General features: G+C 38.5%; 1 protein-coding gene across 1 annotated transcript in view; it reads right to left on the reverse strand.

Annotated features, from left to right (window-relative positions):
* Positions 1–4,766: 4,766 nt before the first annotated feature.
* The window catches only part of mei4 (meiosis-specific, MEI4 homolog (S. cerevisiae)), a 129,257-nt gene continuing 112,607 nt past the window's right edge, over positions 4,767–21,416 (reverse strand). The window contains exon 3 of the mRNA XM_053337480.1: positions 4,767–5,012. Within this exon, the coding sequence (XP_053193455.1) occupies positions 4,767–5,012 (246 nt within the window). The remainder of the gene's footprint in view (positions 5,013–21,416) is intronic.

The raw sequence follows: 21,416 nt of genomic DNA on the forward strand, positions 1-21,416 counted from the left end.
CAATATCCTCCTTTTGGTTTATAAAGTACTCGCTGGTCTGGCTCCACAGCACATATCAGACCTGCTGTCAGTTTATAAACCCCCAGCAGATATCGTCAGTCATAAAAGGTGGAAATCTCCTCCATGTGCCAAGAGCACTTTCAAACTCTGCTGAGATGGCATTCAGTATTTATACGCCTGGAGTTAGAAACCAAACTAAAGATCGTCCTTTCCACTGTTGCTTTTATTTTAAATACTGTATTTATATAGTATGTATGGTTTGTTTATGTGTTTTATATGTATGTATGCATGGATGTTTCAGTTTATTTTGATATTTTTTGCTGTTTTATCTTATTTCTTGTTTTTATGTAAAGCACTTCTAACTGTTTTTATGAGATGGTGCTACACAAATACATTTAACTTGAATTTACTGAAATTTAAATACAGTATATATTATTTTTTCAGATTTTTCTTTATATTGTTAAATGCCCAATATGTTAAATGAAGGCTGGTGCTTTTTTATATTTTTCTTACAGTCAAACAATCCCATGAAAAGACCAAAATAAACACTGTGTTTAGTTGACTCCCCTAACTCTGTCTTTGGGCCCAAGTCCATTTGCTCCTAATGAAGACATAAATCATTTAAAAGCTAACAAATATATTATAGATTTAGACCAAACAATGAGATCATGATGTTTTACTCTGAACTTTGAAGTTTTAAGTGCACATCGCCCAAAGAGTCTCCTCTCTGCCCACTTTACAAGTTATAAAAACAAAAACATGACTTCACATGTAAAAGTACACCCACACACACAAAAACCAGATAAACATGTTAATACAGCAACAAGTTTGAGTTCAAAGAGGAAAACAGTTCAGGCGTTTGAGTTCCCAGTCGGTGAAGTCGGGAGAAGAGTGCTCACAGAGAAAAGACTTGTTTTTTAGCCTAGATTTGAAAGTCTCAACATAGCTCGCCTCCCTACTGCGCAGTGGTGGTTCATTCCAAGGACGGGGAGCTCGATGGGCAAAGACTTTACCACCTAAAGTCTGTTTGTTAAGTCGAGGAATAGTTAAGGGAACAACATCAAGAGAACGTAAAGGTGCAGAAAGGCTCGTTTTGGGGAAGGACTGATTCTCACAGTCATAGCTGCCTTAAACAGCAGGCCTGAGTGTGTACTGCTGTTAGTGTGTTGTCTAATATGTACAGTGCTATGGAGAGGAATTTCCACTTTGGGACAATAAAGTCAAAAGTCTAAATGACATGATGGAGAGTATGGAGGAATAATTTACTCCATATTGTGTCTAACTGGATTTTTATTTATTGTGTTTTCTTTCTTCCTCTGTGTAACTTTGGATGAATCATGTTGTGTTTAAGTTGCTATATGAATAAAGTTGAAGTTGAAGTTGAAAGTTGAAGTTAATAAGGCTGGTGATATATGAATGAGCTAATCCAAGAATTTGTAAAACTGCATTTGAAAAAGTTGAAATCAGAAGTCCTTTTTTAAATAAGGTTTCTTTAATTGGCATTTTTACCTTTATTTAACAATTGTAAGTGAAGTGGTAGACAGGAAATAAGAGGAGAGAGAGAGATGGGTACTACATGGATGATGCAGGATGGAGAGTACAGCTGTAACAGTGGCTCCTACAGAGAGTGCTGCATTATGGGTTGTTTGTAGCATTAATGTTGCTAAATTGTTGAGATTACAGTAAACACTAAATGATTTTGGTTAGTTCGATTTAACCTGCAGGAGTTTCTGAAAGCTGGTGTGACGTGTTTCTCTGCTGCAGAGGAAATACATTCATGATGAGTAGAAATTACGTTTACTTTACTGCAGAAACACAGCGAGGACTGAATCATCTGTCAGACAGCCAAAAATTACTGTTGTCATAGATGAGAAACTCAAAATCCAAGATATCTGCCTGAGAAAATAATTTCAACAGCTTCCAACAACCTTGACAGGAGAGAGAGAGAGAGTGTGAGTGTGTGACTGATACACAAGCTACACAAATGTGACATCCCTCCCTACCTCCCTAAAATGATCATGGAAATATTATGTGGTGAATTATTAGAGAGAGAGAGAGAGAGAGAGAGAGAGTGAGAGAGAGAGAGAGAGAGAGAGAGAGAGAGAGAGAGAGAGAGAGAGAGAGAGAGAAGACAGAGAGAGAAAAACAGAGAGAGAAAGACAGAGAGAGAAAGATAGAGAGAGAGAGAGACAGAGAGAGAGTGAGAGAGAGAAAGATAGAGAGAGAAAGAGAAAGACAGAGAGAGAGAAAGATAGAGAGAGAGAAAGAGACAGAGAGAGAAAGAGAGAGAGATAGAGAGAAAGAGAGAGAGAGAAAGACAGAGAGAGAGAGAGAGAGAGAGAGATAGATAGATAGATAGATAGAGATAGAGAGAGAGGGAGAGGGAGAGAGAGAGCGAGAGAAAGAGGGAGACAGAGAGAGAGAAGTCTTTAATTACCCATTATAATAACCATTTCCTAAATTTGCTTTGTTTGTGTATTTTGGTGCCAAGTACGGCAAGCAAACTGTACAACTGGGAGGAGAGGAACAGGATAGCAATACCCACAGAGAGGATTTCTATTTTTTTCTATATTTTTTGGGGGGACTAATTTCAGTGGTGGATGAATCCACATTTGATGCTGTAGTGAATATTTCTGTCAACAGGACGCTGTGTGTGGGACTGAGTCAAAATAAACAGCGGTGTATGTTTATGATGGATGAAGCTGCATGTCACCCAGTGCAGCAGTGGTCCATTGATGTGTTTTTAATAGCAGCAGCAGAGCTCTACGGCACAGAGGAATAAGATATATCAAGCTTTGTACAGACGCACCACACTTAATATCCCCGCCTTCAAGCATCTAGACATCTGAGTATCACTGTACAAGTTTTTTTTTTCTTTTTTCTTTAAACCTGCAGCTTTTCTTCATTATCAAAATGTTAATCTCCTCTACTGATGAAACACATATGCTGAAACTCTAACTGGGGGCTCATCTCTACTGATGATGCAACCAGCCATGTCTGCCCCTGTCAATCCCACGCATGGCGAGACGGATTCACTTCTCCACCGAGGCACATTAAGCATCAGCGCACGTATGAGCAGTCCATTTTTATTTCTTAAAAGCGTGGCCTATCCCTGCTTTGCTCTCAACAGGATATGAAAGATGAGGAGATCACAGACGGAGAAGAGCAGAAACCCAAAGCAGACACAATAGGAGCGATGACTATCGGCACAGCCGGGACCCGGGAGCCTTTGGTAATTCATGACGTTTCAGGAAACTTATTTAGCTGTGCTCTAGCATGGGGCCCGTTATTACACACACACCAAATAACCAGCGGGGAAGGAGATCAGTGCAGACGGCGGTGGCACTCAGTTTGTTGACAAGGAAGTGTGACTAACTAGCTCTGATCATTAGTAAACAGATGCAGACACAGAATCCATTAATAGCTAAAAAAAAAAAAAAAAATGTTTCATTTTAATATTCAGTGCTTGTTCAGGGCTTGACCTTCCTTCCCTCAATTTGCAACCAAAAATAGTCATTAATAGATAATGTCAAAAACAAATCAAGTAGTGTTGTTTTGCATGTTTTAAATTCAAGAAATCTAATGACTTTATGACTTTTAAGAGTTTTGAAGAACTTTTTAATATGGAGTAGAATGCATTTTAATGTCTCAAATATGAAAGTATAATGGAGATCCAATAGGGAAAATATGGCCTAAGATTGTTTATCATTACCGTAAATGCTTTTTTGTACTTCCCTGCTATAATTCCACAATATAATTAATATGATCTGGACTCGGATAAGCAGCAGAAAATGGACAGATGGATTCACCAATTAAAAATGATTAATTCATCTAAGTTCATTAAAGATTTCGCTGAAGTCTTATCTCGTCTATTATGAGACGAGCTGTTTTATAACATCATTCTGTAGAGTTTCAACACTTTTTTCCCCAACTGTTAAAAAGCTGGAAAAGATCAAGATCCTTTTAGGTCTGCAGCATTTCAAAGACTTGCATTAAAAGTCTGTAGAAAATATAAAGGAGACATTTACTTTACATCAGGGCCTCTGATGTTACGAGCCTCGGAGATCACTCGGATGAATAAAATAAAATAGGAACCCTTCGATGTTCCATTACAGAAAGCAATTCCTTCGAAAAGGAGTCGAAACTATTAGTGTTTAACAGGAACTATTAATAATTTGGTAGCTTTAAAAGATCGCATCTGTATCATGACTCAATTACAAACAGCGCTGCGATGTTAAATCCCTACAACGATATGAGGGATAAAACTTTTATGATGTTTTTTGCTTTACTAGCAATAAAAAAAACAACATCTTATTACTCAATTACGGGTGTAATGTTGCGATGAATAAGAAAGCAACTCTATAAAATATTAGGGTTTATTTTTTTCCCCACGCACTTGTGCTGTTATGCAATTCATACCACTTAGCAGGATGAAGAAAATGAGACCAAAGTACAAACATTTCACACATTTCTTGATGACACGGCATCCTGGAAACCACTAAGCCTTTAATAAGGATTGAATTCTTCATTAAAAATACATCTGTGCTGTTATTTACTTAAATACTGCTTTCTTATATAAATCTTCTTTTCACTACTTATGTAGAAGTCGAGTCCTTTTTTCACTAACCCGTGGAGGAAGCCTTGATGTTCAGCTTTTGCCCGCTTCCTTTAAATGGATATTAAGTCTGATGTACTGTCCACTTGGTGTAAGAGTTCAGTATCTGAATTGTTATATATACTTTATTGTTTTAATTTGGGGAAGGATCTTATCTCTCCGAGGTCGTGAGGAGACTTCCTATCCTCCACATGTAGATGGAAAACAAGGGAAACTCATCTGACAATAGGTAGACGTGCCGTTCCAAGTGTCTCAAGAAGCCCGTCTGCTCCGACCCAACCTCCACCCTGCACGGTACCTTTGATTTCTGCAGCACCTCCTCCACGATCCAGAACAGGTGGCACGAGTTCTGATACTGGTCCAGAGGAAACTTGTCCAGTCCTGAGCTCTTCTGATCCTAGAAAAGACGGAAAAAAATCAACTTTAGAGCCTCAGAACTACATCTCGTAAATCAGTTTTGAGGCTCTAAAGTCCTTGTGCACTGTCTCCCAAACTCCTCCTAGCTCTGGAAACAGGTACTTCAGTTCTTCTGGCCTTTGTACAAATTATTCATTTCGAACATGACCATAAAAACAGATAAAGAAAACGAACATAAGAAGAAGAATATAGTGCCCAAAAAAGAGTAGGAAGAAGTATATCTCTTTCTCACTATTCCTCCCTTAACTCAAATATAATTCACACATACATTTACAACCCAAATATTCACTTGGGTTTCAAAAAATAAAGAAAACAAACCTATTAACACAGCTCCTCCTCATCTATATACCTCTTAAAGATAGTAAATCTTTTGAACTGACTGCACTTTGTTTTAAAGATTAAACTCCCTTCAACACCTCCCCTGAGCTCCCCATAGCCAACCAAACCAAAGAGATATCCTCATTCTTCAACCTGACAGCTTTCTTCATCTCTGCTGTCGACTAGTAACGTCTTGGCATACTACAATTGCAACCTTCTGGTCTCATCCCTCCTGTTGTCTTTCTGTTGACGGTCCAACTCATGCCTTATTAGGCCTGATTTAAATGAAATTATACCCCATTTTACACCCTGTTGTCCTCCTGGGTCAAAACTGACCGGAGGACAACAGGAGGGTTAAAGCAGCAACCTCTGCAAAGGCAGCTCTACAGGATCTAAAGATCTTAATTACTACGATAATGGTGTCATGCAGATATGCAATGTGGTTTTCAATTAGTTTGCAGCCGCAACATGTGCATGTTTAGTGCCAGATCTAAGACAGAGAGATCAATCAACCAAGAGAAGAAATGATAACACAGAGATCATGATTACAAGAGATTTAATTCAGCTGTGTTCAAAAACAGCTACTACTCAGATATGATATTGTTCAAAATGATGATATATTTAGCATACATCAAATAAATATCTTCATAGGTGGAGAGTCTTAATTCTGATGCGTGATGCTGGATACATTATCAACCTCTGTTAACATGCCTCCTGTGTTTAGTGTGATTATCTCTTGAATGCAAGAAATCACACAAATGACACGTTAACTGCAGCTCCCACCTGTTTAGGCTATTATATAAAAACAGCACCTGTGTTTAGGGTGAAATGCTGAACAGGTGCAAAAGCCTTCATAAATCAGGTTTTCACATGTTGGATATGTCAATGTTCCACCATCAAACTAGAGATCATCCAGCACAAACACCTCCTCTCTATACTTTTGAGAAATACTGAAGCTAAGATGTTAATGATTACAGACGTCCTTTAAACTTCACGACTGCCGAGCTGCTGCAGAGCCAACAGAGAAGAAGCAGTGATGATTACTCATAATTCAACACTGGAGTTAACCCTCATAGTAAAAAATGGATTCACAGATGATGTTGCAACATGCTGCAATCAAATACTAACTGGCTGGTTATTTAAAAAGCAGATGACAGCACAGGACGTTTTGCTAAAATCTTACCTTGTCCCATTATGAGACGAGCAGAAAACATTCAAGTGAGACAAACCACTCTCGCCACCGAGTGAGGCACAAGTGTGAATGATTCAACATCACAACCGGCAGCGGCAGGAGCAGCAAGGTATAAAAAAACACAAAACACTCCAAACCAAATGTTAATTATTCAAACAAACAGAAGCTGCTGGATTTCTTCCAGGCCTTGTCTCAGCGTGCCTTTTTTTTAAATGTGTATGTGTGTGTGTGTGTGTGTGTGTGTGTGTGTGTGTGTGTCTGAATCTTGTGGGTGAGTGTTTCAGTGTGTGTACCTGAATATGTGTATGTGTGTAACTGTGAAATGTCACAGAGAAAAACAACCACCAGATGGCTGTCAGGTATTCCTCCAGGCTAAAACCTTCAGAGAGCTGACAGAATGTGACAACACCACCCTTTAACCCGTAAGACACACACACACATACACACACACACACACACACACACACACACACACACACACACACACACACACAGACACACACACACGCACACCACAGCATCGGGTCATTTAGCACTTTGCTCTGGAGATATTTATATCTCACAATTCACTTCTGTCTACTTGAAAACTCTTTAAAGACAGATTTCCACTGCTGATATAAGGGTAATTAATGACTGTAAGAGTGAATAGTAAATGGACCGACTTTACAACCTCCAACGTCCTCCAACCACTCAAGGCTCTTTACACTACATGCCAATAATGAACCATTAACACACATTTATACACTGAGGGCAGATGATGCCATAAAAGGTATCAACCTGCTCATCAGGAAGATCTAATCATTCACACACACACAGACACACACACACACACACACAGACACACACACACACACACACACACACACACACACACACACACACACACACACACACACAGCCTTCAGGAGCAATTTGGGGTTCAGTATCTCACCCAAGACCACTTTGAGATGTAGTCTACTGAGGATCGGCTGCCCTCAGGATCAAGAAATCAGAAGTATTGTTTTTATTCTACTGGCTCTTTGGACAAAATATTGTAGGTGTATTATTCATATCATGCCTCAATAGCTGCTGAAATTTTAAAGTTTTTACAAATGCTCCAATTCTCCGAGCTCCCTGAACTACTGACCACCATGTGTAATGCATTTGGTTTAGCTTCAATAAGACCAGAGTGCATCGGTGCTAAAAGGTTGGTGGAGCATTTAAATGAGAGCCAGCTTAATATTTCTTAAAAAGCGGACAGTTCCAATAAATATCATGCAAGTTGTTATTTGTAACATAAGATTAAGGCTGCAACTAACTATTATTTTCATTATTAATTAATCTATAAAATATCAGAAAATGATGGAGAATTTTAATTATGGCTTCCCACAGCCCAAGTACAGTAACTGTAAATGTCTTCTTGTGTCCCAACCAACAGTCCACAACACAAAGATATACAGTTCTTTGTCATAGAGGACTTAAGTCTCAAATGTTATAACAATGATTTTATACAATATAATAAAGTACAGTGCAGCGGAAATGTTCCAGTTTCCAGTATTTTCCAACACTACACACATTGTGAATATAAACAGGCTGGTAGGTTTTACTCGAAATGAACTGATTTCTGTCAGATTGGGTTTGAAAATTCAGTTGAGCCAGATTGTCTGCCCCTCTCTACTCATGACGTAATAGCAAGACAAGAGATATATTTTTTTATATATCAGCTACTGTGCCCAGCATAAATATTAGAGTGTTAACTGTAGCCTCAGTTTGTGCACAGAGAGGTGCTGGTGGCATTAGCAATCCTTCATAAGCAATGGTGGAGAGACAATGTTGTACATGAATGAGAGATTTATTTGTCTTCTGTGGCAATAAACGCAACACGACTCCACCAATAATTATGTTTTATTCAGAACTTTAAGGGTAGAAAACACACATAAATGTTTCTAGTCCAGGTGCTGAGTCCAAAAAATGTGTAAGGTAATTTCTGCTTCCAAAGGACCCAAAAAAACTCGAAACAGTTACAAGTCCTTGGGAAGCTGAAATTACCAGTTGTCAGAACTAGGTACTCAAAGCTGACAAATAGAAACATTAACTTTATCACCAAGTAGTACCGGTCTGTAAACCAGGGAGTACAAGATGAAATCTCTACATGACAATATATTGATTCAAAGCAGCCAATCTGTGAAAGATTACATACATGAGCAAATTAGCATTTTTTGGATTTCTCACTTTGATGTGATTGAAAACATATTTCACTTCTGTGTGTTTATGATTTATCATTACTAATGCGATAAAATCAGTAGCACATCAGTAACATGCATTACCCAGATTAATGTTGTTGTCTAGTGTTAGCCCATTTATTAAACAAGCTGTCAAACAATCTGAGTGTGATAACCGACTCTAATCTTGTGTTTGGACTGTGAATTTAAGGGTTGTATATATATTTATTCATGTTTGGTAAAATGTTGCCATTAAGAAGGAGCTCCAGGCTCCAGGCAGCCTGACAGAGAGACCTCAGATATTCACGCTGTCTGCTGCAGCAACTGTCAACAAGATAGAAGGAACATATTTCATCTGGGAGTCGGCAGCGTGAGGCGGCAAATCAGCATTACAAAAGATGATTATCTGAGCTCTATCCATGCACACACCCGGACACAGTGTCCACTTAGAAATCAGTGTTGACCAGTGTCGCTTTGAAAGCAACCGAGGAAAACATGAAATGAAATGAGGCTGTAAGTGTGTGGATGAAAGAACACTGCAACTACATCATGGAGGATGATTCATTTTAAACATTGTTTCGGCTTAATTGACTAAACAGAGCGTGTCATACGGTATTCGCAGGCTTCACTATTAATTAATATGCAGATTTTCTTGTTTTACACCAGAAAAACAATCTAAGTTCTCAACATATTGAAAGGTTTTCATCTTAAAGGGCACAAACAGTAACGAGACTTCAAAATATGTCCTATAGTCTGGTTGCTGTTGATGGCAAACAGCTCACTTATACAAGATCCAAGGCTGCAGCTACTGATTGTGTTCATTAATCATGACTCTATCAATTATTATTTTAATTAATCAACTGCTTGTTTTGTCTACAGAGAAAATAATTAACCAATGGCCCTCACACTTTTGTTACATCCTAAATAATAATCTTCAAATCACAAACAGACCAAAAGGGTTAAAAGCAGCAAAAAGGTCAGTGCTGTTAAAAGACCTGAAGATGATTAATTTTTATTAGATTTTCGAGCTGCAATGATCAGCTGCTTAATCAATAAGTCAAAACGACTTTTTTGATAATCGAATATAATTGTTTTATTCATGTTTTAAGCAAAAAAGCCAAATATTTGCTATTTGCAGCTTCTCAAATGTGAGAATGATGACATTTTACAGTTAGAGAAAATAATTCATAATTTACTTGAATTAACTGATAATGAAAACTTTGTACTTTTTTCCCCAATTGATTGACTTTTTTCAGCAGATAAGGTTGCAGAAATCTAAGTAAAAATTGAAGTAAATGATAACCCATCCACAATATAGAATAATCCAGAGGATAGCAGTACTGATACAGAGACGACAAAATCCAAACGAGATAAGCAAAATACTTTAGTTAAATAAAGCCTGATTTTGTTTTTGATAAATCGGACAAATATTGATATATTGGATACATTTATTGACCAATACACAATTTTTCCAACTCTAAATGATTTGATTCTAGCTCCTTAGGTGTAAAATCTCTGATTTCTTTTGTCTTCTATGATAATACACTGAATATCTTTGGATTGTGGACTGTTGGTTGAGATAAAATGAAACATTAGGTTGCATCTTGGGAAACATTGACCAAGATTTTTCATCATTTTTGTTTTTTTATGCACAAATTACAAATGTATAGATAACACATATAGGCTAATCATTAGTTGCAATAGTATAAAACGTCAACTATACTATTATCTTTGCTTGCCAACAGCCTGTTTGGAAATTTTTTATGGATATTTTATTGTGGGTTTTTTGGTGCAGATTGTGCGAACTCTGGCTGACAGTCTACCCAACGAAAGAGCGGAGAGGACGTTGGCGTTGAAGTCAAATATATTATTACCATCGCCTATCAGCAACCTGTTTTTGTTGTTGTGTACGGACTCGATCCACTCTGGCGGCTGTGTAGAAGTCCCATCAACTTATTCATAAGGCTGTTTTGCAGAGCAACAGAACATCTGCATTATGGGACTCGACACTCTCGCAGTGTAACGGTGGGTTTGTTGGACCACACGCAACCAGAACATCCAAAAGATGAGATTTTATGAAAACAACTTTCATCAAGCAAAAACAAGTCTGCTCATTCAAAGAGACAAATCAGTTAGAAGCACTGAGCTGGATAAACACTGTGATTCAAAGTAGAACAAGGTGCATCTAAAGACATATGAAGAGGCGGAGTGCCAGAGCTGCCAGCGAACATCGTGCTTCAAAAATACAGACAGCCACAGGAAATGAAGCTGTCCTGGAAAAGGTTTTCAACGCCATTTACTACAGTTGAAGACTGTGGATCAAACACTGCTCTGTTCTGACACACTATTCTGCAGAAGTATTCAGGCATTATACTTTTGAATTCTTAATTTGTTTGGTATATAGCCAGTGAAAACATTTGGTGCAATGAGGCAGAAATCTGCACACCTGCTTTAAAGTGTGTGTGTGTGGGTGATTATATAATGTTTAATGTGTGATTTTCTATAGATCTCACCTCTCTTAAAAACGCTATACCATCAGTTTCATTTGACGACAACATATAACCGAATTCAGGAGGAAGAGGTGGTAATATGTCAGTTAGGCTGGTGAGAGGAAGCCAGACATATTATACTTTAATCTCCAACCGGTCGAGCAGTCACATGGCCGAGGGGAATTCATGAAGCGGTCTAGCAGGATTCAATGGAGGGCAAAAAAAAAAAAAAAAAAAATTGATAACAGGAACAAAAATGTACTAGGAGCTGTAATAGAGCATCTCTGAAGAACACAAACAGAAATGGCCACTTAAGATAACAATCTGAAAATCACAGAGGACCTGCAGTCCACGCTCCTGTGGAGAATTAACCGCAGTGTGAGTTTACCACTGCGGTGATCACATCTTATCCTGAGAACATTGAATTAGTTTTCTGTCAGAGTTCCTCAGCTGCAGCAGTTCTTGTTTCATCATCAGTGTTTGTTGATGGAGTTAGATTAGTTGTCTTTGTTATTAGTTAGTGTATTAGTTAGAACTGAGATCACACTTAAATCATTTCTCTTTGCTATTTGCTGTGAAAACTAATGTCAGGATATCTTTTAAATGTATTGTTAATAGTTTAATAATACTAGAATGAAGTAAAAAAGGTAGAAAGTGCTTTTTTTTGTCTTAACCAGCTGTAGGGGCGTTACACTGTCTGTGTTTGATTGACAGCAGCTGTAGGGGCGTGTCGGTGTCTGTGTTTGATTGACAGCAGCTGTAGGGGCGTGTCGGTGTCTGTGTTTGATTGACAGCAGCTGTAGGGGCGTGTCGGTGTCTGTGTTTGATTGACAGCAGCTGTAGGGGCGTGTCGGTGTCTGTGTTTGATTGACAGCAGCTGTAGGGGCGTGTCGGTGTCTGTGTTTGATTGACAGCAGCTGTAGGGGTGTGTCGGTGTCTGTGTTTGATAGACAGCTGTAGGGTCGTGTTGGTGTCTGTGTTTGATTGACAGCAGATGTAGGGGCGTGTCGGTGTCTGTTTGATTGACAGCAGCTGTAGGGGCGTGTTGGTGTCTGTGTTTGATTGACAGCAGCTGTAGGGGCGTGTCGGTGTCTGTTTGATTGACAGCAGCTGTAGGGGCGTGTCGGTGTCTGTGTTTGATTGACAGCAGCTGTAGGGGCGTGTCGGTGTCTGTTTGATTGACAGCAGCTGTAGGGGCGTGTCGGTGTCTGTGTTTGATTGACAGCAGCTGTAGGGGCGTGTCGGTGTCTGTTTGATTGACAGCAGCTGTAGGGGCGTGTCGGTGTCTGTGTTTGATTGACAGCAGCTGTAGGGGCGTGTCGGTGTCTGTGTTTGATTGACAGCAGCTGTAGGGGTGTGTCGGTGTCTGTGTTTGATTGACAGCAGCTGTAGGGGTGTGTTGGTGTCTGTGTTTGATAGACAGCAGCTGTAGGGGCGTGTCTGTGTTTGATTGACAGCAGCTGTAGGGGCGTGTCGGTCTCTGTGTTTGATTGACAGCAGCTGTAGGGGTGTGTTGGTGTCTGTGTTTGATAGACAGCAGCTGTAGGGGCGTGTCTGTGTTTGATTGACAGCAGCTGTAGGGGCGTGTCGGTCTCTGTGTTTGATAGACAGCAGCTGTAGGAGCGTTACACTGTCTGTGTTTGATTGACAGCAGCTGCAGGGGCGTGTCGGTGTCTGTGTTTGATTGACAGCAGCTGTAGGGGCGTGTCTATGTTTAATTTACAGCAGCTGTAGGGGCGTGTTGGTGTCTGTGTTTAATTGACAGCAGCTGTAGGGGCGTGTCTATGTTTGATTGACAGTAGCTGTAGGAGCATTACACTGTCTGTGTTTGATTGACAGCAGCTGTGTTATACCATATGAATGTTGCATATTTTCCTGCTGACTGTTTATTGGCTCGTTCAACAAGTCAAGAAAATGATGTATTCATGTTTGTAAGTTAGGGTCATGATTAATGTGAGTTGTTGTTCAGAGTCTGAGGCTCTTGTGTTGTGTAACAGGCTGCTGTCAGGCTCAGTGTGACCGTCTGCTTTGCCTATGATAGAACGACACGTTATCACTTTATGCAAGATTTGATATGCTGTATCAAAATGGGGTTTGACTGACAGGCAGTTAATTTAAAATGTCAAACAAGGGGACACCATCATACAATCAAGGAATTTAACATAAACATTTCTCCCTTTTAGTTTCAGATTATTTTGTCAGGAACATAGAAGAAGTGATTTACAAAACCAATATTTTGTAATTTCAGTTGAAAAAAGAGGGCGCACACACAATGTAATATGTCAGCCTGTATGAAGACAACATGAAATCAGCTGTTACAATGCCGCTCCAAAATGGGGTTCAGAAGAGCCTTGACAGTATAATATCGACAGCATTCTTATTTTCTTTCTTTCTATTCTGTCCCATTTCCCTGTCATTGAAAATCACTGCTCCTGGCATGAAAGAAGAAGGAAAAAAAATACAATACAGATTGACAGACTCGTCAAACATGAGGAGAAAAAAAATCACCACATCTCCAACTGCTTTTTGAGAACAGAGATTTTTAGAGAGACAATTCAATAAAGTGTGACTCCTCCATCAGTGGGTGATTGTGATAAAAAAAATCCCCTGAGGCAATATTGCACTTGTTCTACCCACGGTGCTATTTAATAAGCAAAGCATCCTATTTAAATAAATCATGACTTTCATAGTATGCCAGCAAAAGTAAAATGAGAATTGAAAAGCAGCAGTTAATTTACCACTTTTAACAAATGACATAAAATAATACTTACTACGGATGCATGTAGAGGGGAAATAGTTTGGAAAAATGAAGTTTCTCTTTTTTGACCTCCAATTTGAATTCATACTTCTGCAATAACATGATGTAAGTCAAAGAAATTCTCCCTTATCTTCTCTTTTTCAGTTCCACACATCATGTATCATGCTTATAAATGGGACGACGGCACACTATTGAATCTTTGCCTGATGAGGGATTGACAACTAGAACACTTGTACTCACTTTATTAACGGTACATGATTTTTTTGTAATGACGTAAGCTAGTAACATTTGGAGAAGGCAGAACTAAACTGTGACTGTTTGGATGCATTTTGAATTAAATGGCTTAATAATTTGTTTTGTAGGATGACAGTGAAGTATGTGGTGAACATTAGCAAAGCACCAAACTCCAGCACAAACATATAAGAGTGGCTGACCAACGCACACTACAACACAAAACTTAAACCAACTCTCGCCTGGTGATGAAAACTCAGTCAATAGTCTGTTGAATTTCTAAAGCCCTGAAGCACTTTGGATTACAATGGGAATGGGTTAGTGGCTCGACACATAATGTTAGTAATAATGTTAGACACAGTAGGGCACTTCGCTTCTTTTGACTCTCTCTCTGACGCAATTATGTTTAATAATCAATTAATCGATCAATTGCAGCTCAAGTTACAGTTAGTTTTCTTAACTGTTGTTTGTAAAGCTGCAGCATTTAATTGACTGGCGGATAATGCATCAATTTCAATAATCAAATAATCGTTTGAGCAGTTTAGAGCTGCAACTAATGATTATTTTAATTGTCAATAGACAAATCAATCTCTGTCTCTCAATGCCTAAGATGACGTCCAACCTTTAACAAACCAAAGATATTTAGTTTATTTAATCACAGAAGACTGATACTCATTCTTCTCACACAGGGAGAAGATTAGAAGATGCTTTTAAATGGATGCAGCTCACTTTTTTTTACCCCAAGAAGCTGCTGTCACTGTTTTTTTCCTGTTGATTGGAAAGTGACCCCTCGAGTTAACTTCACTGTCAGTTATGTTTCATATTGTAGTGAAGGACACGAGTCAACGGATTAATATATATAATATATATATAATATTGGTGGCAATGCAACAAGAGAACTAGATCAGACTCAAGACCATAATACAAATAAAATACAGTAAAATGGAACAGAAATATTTGGAAATGAAAACATAAGGCATGTAGACCTGACCAAAGTCCTTTTCTAATGAAAGCAGCAGGACGGACTCATTGCCTTTTGGCTCGTTAACGCTCCTCAGGGATCCAGCTGGCTACAGGCTGACAGCGGCCGGATTTGCCTTTTAATAATCTTGATAAACTACCCTCTCCCACCGTACCAGTTACAGGACAGCTTTTCACTATAATGCCAAACCACAAAGTCAAAATTAACTTTACCTTGAACATCTAAAGCGTGAACTAAGCTTAGGGGTTGAATGTGAGAGTTCAGGAGAGGCTGTGATTAAGTAGAAGGTCATTTTATAAATCGACCCTCCAGGGAAAATTGATGAGTTGGGGTTTTTAAAGCTTGGCAACAGGATACTATGGTGAGGGGGTTACACCTGGAATAAAGAGGCTCTTGCCCGACATCTGTCCCCTAACAAGGTGATAATTAGCTACGCCGAGAAACACTTCATCATAAATGAACACAATCAGCTGTGTTTACATGGTGCAACAAGGTCCCAGCTGCAATTTAGAGCTTCCAACAGTAGCCTTTTCTGATTTTTTTTTTAAAACATTTCTTTGATTGCAAAAGTTGTAACCCATCTTGTGCTTCGATCCAAATCCTAATCATAATAAGTTCTTTACATGGGAAAGTCAAGATAAAACACAGCACAATAAAATGAAAAAAAAATGAAAAACGTCATATATCAAATCATATAAATCAGATATAAACCTGCTTCAGATAGAGGTTGAACTGGAAACCGGTAAATCATGCCAGTGCATTTCAGTAGAGTCCCAGAATAAAAAGTATGGACCTGTAAATGTAAAGAATATGTCCTCTTAAGTAACTGTTTGAGGCTAAAACCATTACTACTCATTTCCTGAGCTCTCACACTTATCTGCTGACCCCTTGAGGGGCCCGACCCCTAGGTTGGGAACCACTGGACTAAACTAGCTAACTGTATATAAAGTAGTATAAACTAGCTCCACCTCCAGCAGCTACAGTAACATGCTGCTATAACACTGATGCTTCACTATTAATCATCTAATGATGTTTTTCTACAACAGAACTTACTACTGTTCTTCTTTGAGTAAATTTACCTGATAATAGTTTTTCTACTTTTACTTAATTAGGATTTTGAGTATTGTGAGTATTTTTATGAAAGCTGCAATGATTAGTCAAATGGAAATAAATCATGTATTTTTAATCATCTTTTATTTTCTAATAATAAAACTAAAACATGTCAATATTTGACAGTTTTGATTTTTTTTCTCCTTGTAGAGACACCTGAAAAAAGAAGAAGATGGCACTTAATTCCCCTGCTGGTATCTTTATCCAGCCATCCCCGTTAATTACCACTGGTGGGATTTGGTAATATGAAAGTCCCTTTTCCACTGAGTTGGATGAGGACCTCAACTGTCGCTGGATCTGTATGCAGCGAGGCAGCCTGAAGCACCATGACCCAGATAGCATCAGCAGCCCTGAGATTATAAAGCTGTGCCCTGAATGGGATTTAATCGTCGATTTGATTAGACTGGGAGCTCGTTACTGTTCATACTGAGCAGCGGGCGAGGAGACAGCCAGCAACTGATGGAGGAAGAGTCAGAACGAGTAGTGTGATTGAAAGTTTCTCAAGTGGAAGAAAATACAAGAAATGACGGCTGATGAGAAGAGAGATATAAGGTACTGAAAAAAAAACACTTCATGAGAAGAATTTTAACTTCAAAGTCAGAAAATCATCATGATTGAAAACAGCTGCAACTAATGATTGCTTTCACTATTGATGATATGAATTAATAATAAACTGATTAATCATTTAGTCAATAAAATGTTAGAAAAATAGTGACAAATGTCCAACCGACAGATCAAAACTCAAAGATATTCACAGTCAGAAGCAGGAACCAGAGCGTTAAAAGGAACTGCTTCACATTTTGTATTCAAGTATGCATATTCACATTCCTGCTGAGTCATTTTCCAAAATGTCCAACTATTCTTTTGTAGGGTTGTTATGGGGGATATATCAGCATGTTGGGAAACTGTTGCATATTTCCACATCCAGCAGTGCATTGGAGTCGTGTGTCTGTCCACCTGGTTAATATAAGTCCAATATTCACTCTCTTTTAGCTTTATTTTTGCTCTCTACCAACCTCCTGAGGGAAACATCTGGCTCTTTAGCTGCTAAATGCTCCACTATGCTCATCAGCTAGTCTACAGCTAGCCGTGTCTGTTTGTTGTTTTGTGCTGAGCAGGTAGTGTACGGTGGCTTTTTAGAGCTTTTTCTCTGATTATGGCTGCTAATGCTACTTGGAATCAGGGTGAATGGAGAGGTGAACTAAATCTATAAATGTGCTTTAAAGAGCTGAAAGAAGCTAAAATACTCCTCAGAGTTGAGAAGCATTGCAGAGTTCGGTACGTCAGGACAAATTGAACTTCACAATACATCACTGTTAATGTTAAATACATTCAATCTTCATAACTGAATGAGGAACAATTAACAGGGGCATTTTTTCCAACTTCAACTCAACTCAAAAACTCAATTACTTTGCCTCATCAGGACAGTGTGGGTGTGATTTAATTCAAATGCTAAAGTCTGACTTGTAGAAAAAAATTAAGTGACCTTTGAATTGAGCCCCCCCAACCACAGAAACAGCAATCTCTAATGCGAAAGAACTAAAACATTTAGAGCTGTAACAATCAATTAATTTTCCAACAATTAAAATGAATCACTATTTTGATAATCTATTAAATACTAAAATTCCAGCTTCTCAAATGTTAGTATTTCCGGTTTCTTCTGTGACAGTAAACTATCCTTAGACTGGTTGGGATAAAAACTGGCATTTTAAGTCTCATGTTGGACTTTGGGAAACAATTATCGACATTTTTTTACATTTTATAGACCAAACAACCAAGTGATCAATCAATAAAATAACTAATATATTAATTGATAATGAAAGTAAACATTAGTTGCAGCACTAAAAACATACAGTCATTCATAAACTGATTTTTTTTCAACATATGTTTTAGGAAATTAATGAATTACCAATTTGATGCTCTTTACACCTTCAGTACGTACATGGTGTTCCCAAGTTTTTTATAGCGCCATAAATATTTATTTGGGGGGCAGTTTGGGCACAGATGATTTGACCTCTTAAGCCCACATATCAAAACGCTAATTGCCATAACTCTTTTTAAGCTGATAAATACCGTTAATTAGCTTTCGACCGGCTATGACTCACCACTCTACCGCTGATAAAAGTTACAGAGTTTAGGTCAACACCTTTTTTCCAGTTGTCGCTCTTTACTTCGCCTTGACCGTCTACCTGTGCAGCTATTTAAAAAGACAGACACATACAGTGGAAGAAAAAAAAAAGAAGTGGTAAAATAGCTGAAGAGACCATTTAGAGAAAAAGGAGACATTGAGGTAAACTCAAGGAAAGTGATAATGGGAAGAAAAAAAAAAGTTAAAAGACAAAATGCACAAGGCAGAAAAAAGTAAGACAGGAAGAGACTGATATATTAAAAAAAAGAAAAGAGAGAGAGAGAGAGAGAGAGAGAGAAAGAGAGAGGCAGTGGAAAGCAGAGAGCGAGGGAGAAGCTGACAAAGGGAACATAATGAAGCTGTGCTCGGCTGGCGGAGTGAAGGGCAGTAATTTACTGATCAAGGACAGAGATTGATTTGTCACCGGAGTGGAAAAGAAAAAAAAAAAAAAGCCCACAGCGAGCGAGTCAGAAGCTTCAGCCTACTCCTCACAACAATACTGGCAAGCAAGCTGGTACAGCGTCGCCATCTAAAAACACAGACCTTTTAGACTCACATCACAAAACCACCACCAAGGTCCGCTCCACACGCATCCAGTCCAGTCTGAGGCCAAAGCAGAACCAGTTTTGACAAGACTTGGACTTCCGAGTCAGCAGCAGCAGCAGCAAACACACACACAGGGATTTATTTACACAGCTGCTCTGACTCTGAATGAGATTGGATTTCGCACACTTTGTTAGGAATGCATTGAACTCCTGACATTTCTTATATCTGTCATGACCTTGTCCACAACAAAAAATAGGGGAAAAAAATGGATTTGTTGAAGACAAAGATAATGATGACACAAGAATAATAATAATAATATAGAGTTATATCAGTTACAATAGGGCTGTCAGCGTTAACGCTTAGATTAATGTAATCCATAACGCATTCATTTTTTTTTAATGTCAAACCAGAGGGCTTAAAACTGCCTTGAAATGTAAAATAACAGGATTTTAAACATGCAATTCAAAACGCGATTAATCGTGATTAACTATGGAAAGTCTGTGATTAATCTCAAATTTAATATTATATTATTATTTTTTGGGGTTTTTGACAAAATTAGACATTTGGAGACCTCGCCTTAGATTCCAGGATGTTGTGATGGATGTTTTTCACCATTTTCTGATGTTATATTGAACTAATGAGTTATCAATGAATCATTAACATCATCAAGAGATTAACATTGTCACATCCAAAACCACAATAACATTAAAAAACTGCTTTAGAGCTGCAACATGTAGGTCAAATAGTAGGTTCCACCTCCTCAAATTTAAATAGTGTCTTGTTTTTCAGTCTTCTGCGACAGTAAACCGAATATCTTTAGATTGTTAACGGTTGGTCATCTAAGGACGCCGTCTTATGCATTGGAAGACAGTGATCGATTGATATTGAAAATAAGACATAGCTGTAACTCTACTCTGCTTAAACGATTAGTTGATTATTGAAATTAATACATTTTCTGTCGATCTTCCAATTATTGCAGCTCTATAAAACAACAGCTGAGACAATGACCAGGTGCCCATTTTAGCAATTTAATTAGTTGAGTTGCAAAAGGCTGATTAATTAATGAGTTCGTCAATAAAAATTTAAAAGCACACTATTTTAACTGCTTAATGGTCTTGGGTCAGTTTTAAAGAAGGAACCGTTAAAATGGTCTGCTTCCAGCTTCTTAGAAGTGATATTTTCTGGTTTCTTTAGTCCTCTAAGACTGAAACTGAACATCTTCAGGTTGTAGAAAAAACAAGACAAATGAAAATATCACCTGGGTTTTTGGAGAAAATTAGATTTTTCACCATTTTCTTACATTTAATAGATGAAATAATTACTTGATTAATCTAGAAATCAACCAACACATTAAGCAACAATTAAAAATAATCATTACTTAGAGACGTTTTAATTCTTAATTAATTTTCCACCAATTAACTCATTGTTGCATCTCTACAAACAACAGTGAAGAAAATTGAGCAATTTAATCAATGTTTTCAGGAAAAAGGCAATTAAAAAATGTATTGATAGCAACACAAAAACATAAAAAAGAGGCGGCAAATATGAAAAAAAAAAAAAAAGCTTGTTTCCTGGTGCTTGTATGGAGGAGAAAATGTTTTTAGCCCTGTAGCCTTAGCCGCTCACACAGGCTCGTTGCACTCGGCCGTCTTGTGACACTCACGCTGCGACACTCCTTTGAAGTGCAGCATATAAATAAATCAATCTTGGTGGTCTTCTACTGAAGTGAGTCAAGCTTCAGGCTTACATGGAATATGACCGCACACAACCTTCCCCACCAGTTAGCCCAGAGCAGACAACAGCTCCCAGGAATTGATTTTCCCTTTTTTTTTATTTTTTCCTTTTTTTTGGCTCTATCTTGACGTGTCCTTTTGCAAGTGTTTTGTTTTTTTCTCTTCTACCCTGACCATCTCTTTCAAGGCGGTCTGCTGACAATCCACTGATCCAACAGACAGAAAATCAATCCAATCTCATCCAAGCCGGCATTCTCTGAGTTCATATGCTGACATCTTTACTGCCCGAGGAGGTGGAGTGGCACAGGTTTGTCTGTTTCACTCACTCACACACACACACACACACACACACACACACACACACACACACACACACACACACACACACACACACACACACACACACACACACACACACACACACACACACACACACACACACACACACACACACGCATAATCCAAAAAAGTACTCTACGTCCTTGTTTTTGTTTATCCCAGCACTAGCAACCCCCCAAAAATTCTCCTGGGTTAGATGATTATTTTCTTTTTTTTTAATAAATAGTCTCATGAGGCCATGACAGTAACAGTCGGGGGGTGAGTTCTGCAACGTCTGTCGGCTGAAGATAATTGATATGACAGCAAAGATCCCCCAAAAGACCCACTTGGAGAGTTGAGTTGAGCTGACAAAAGAGT

The sequence above is a fragment of the Scomber japonicus genome, chromosome 17 (genome assembly GCF_027409825.1).
Source record: "Scomber japonicus isolate fScoJap1 chromosome 17, fScoJap1.pri, whole genome shotgun sequence".
Lineage (NCBI taxonomy): Eukaryota > Metazoa > Chordata > Actinopteri > Scombriformes > Scombridae > Scomber > Scomber japonicus.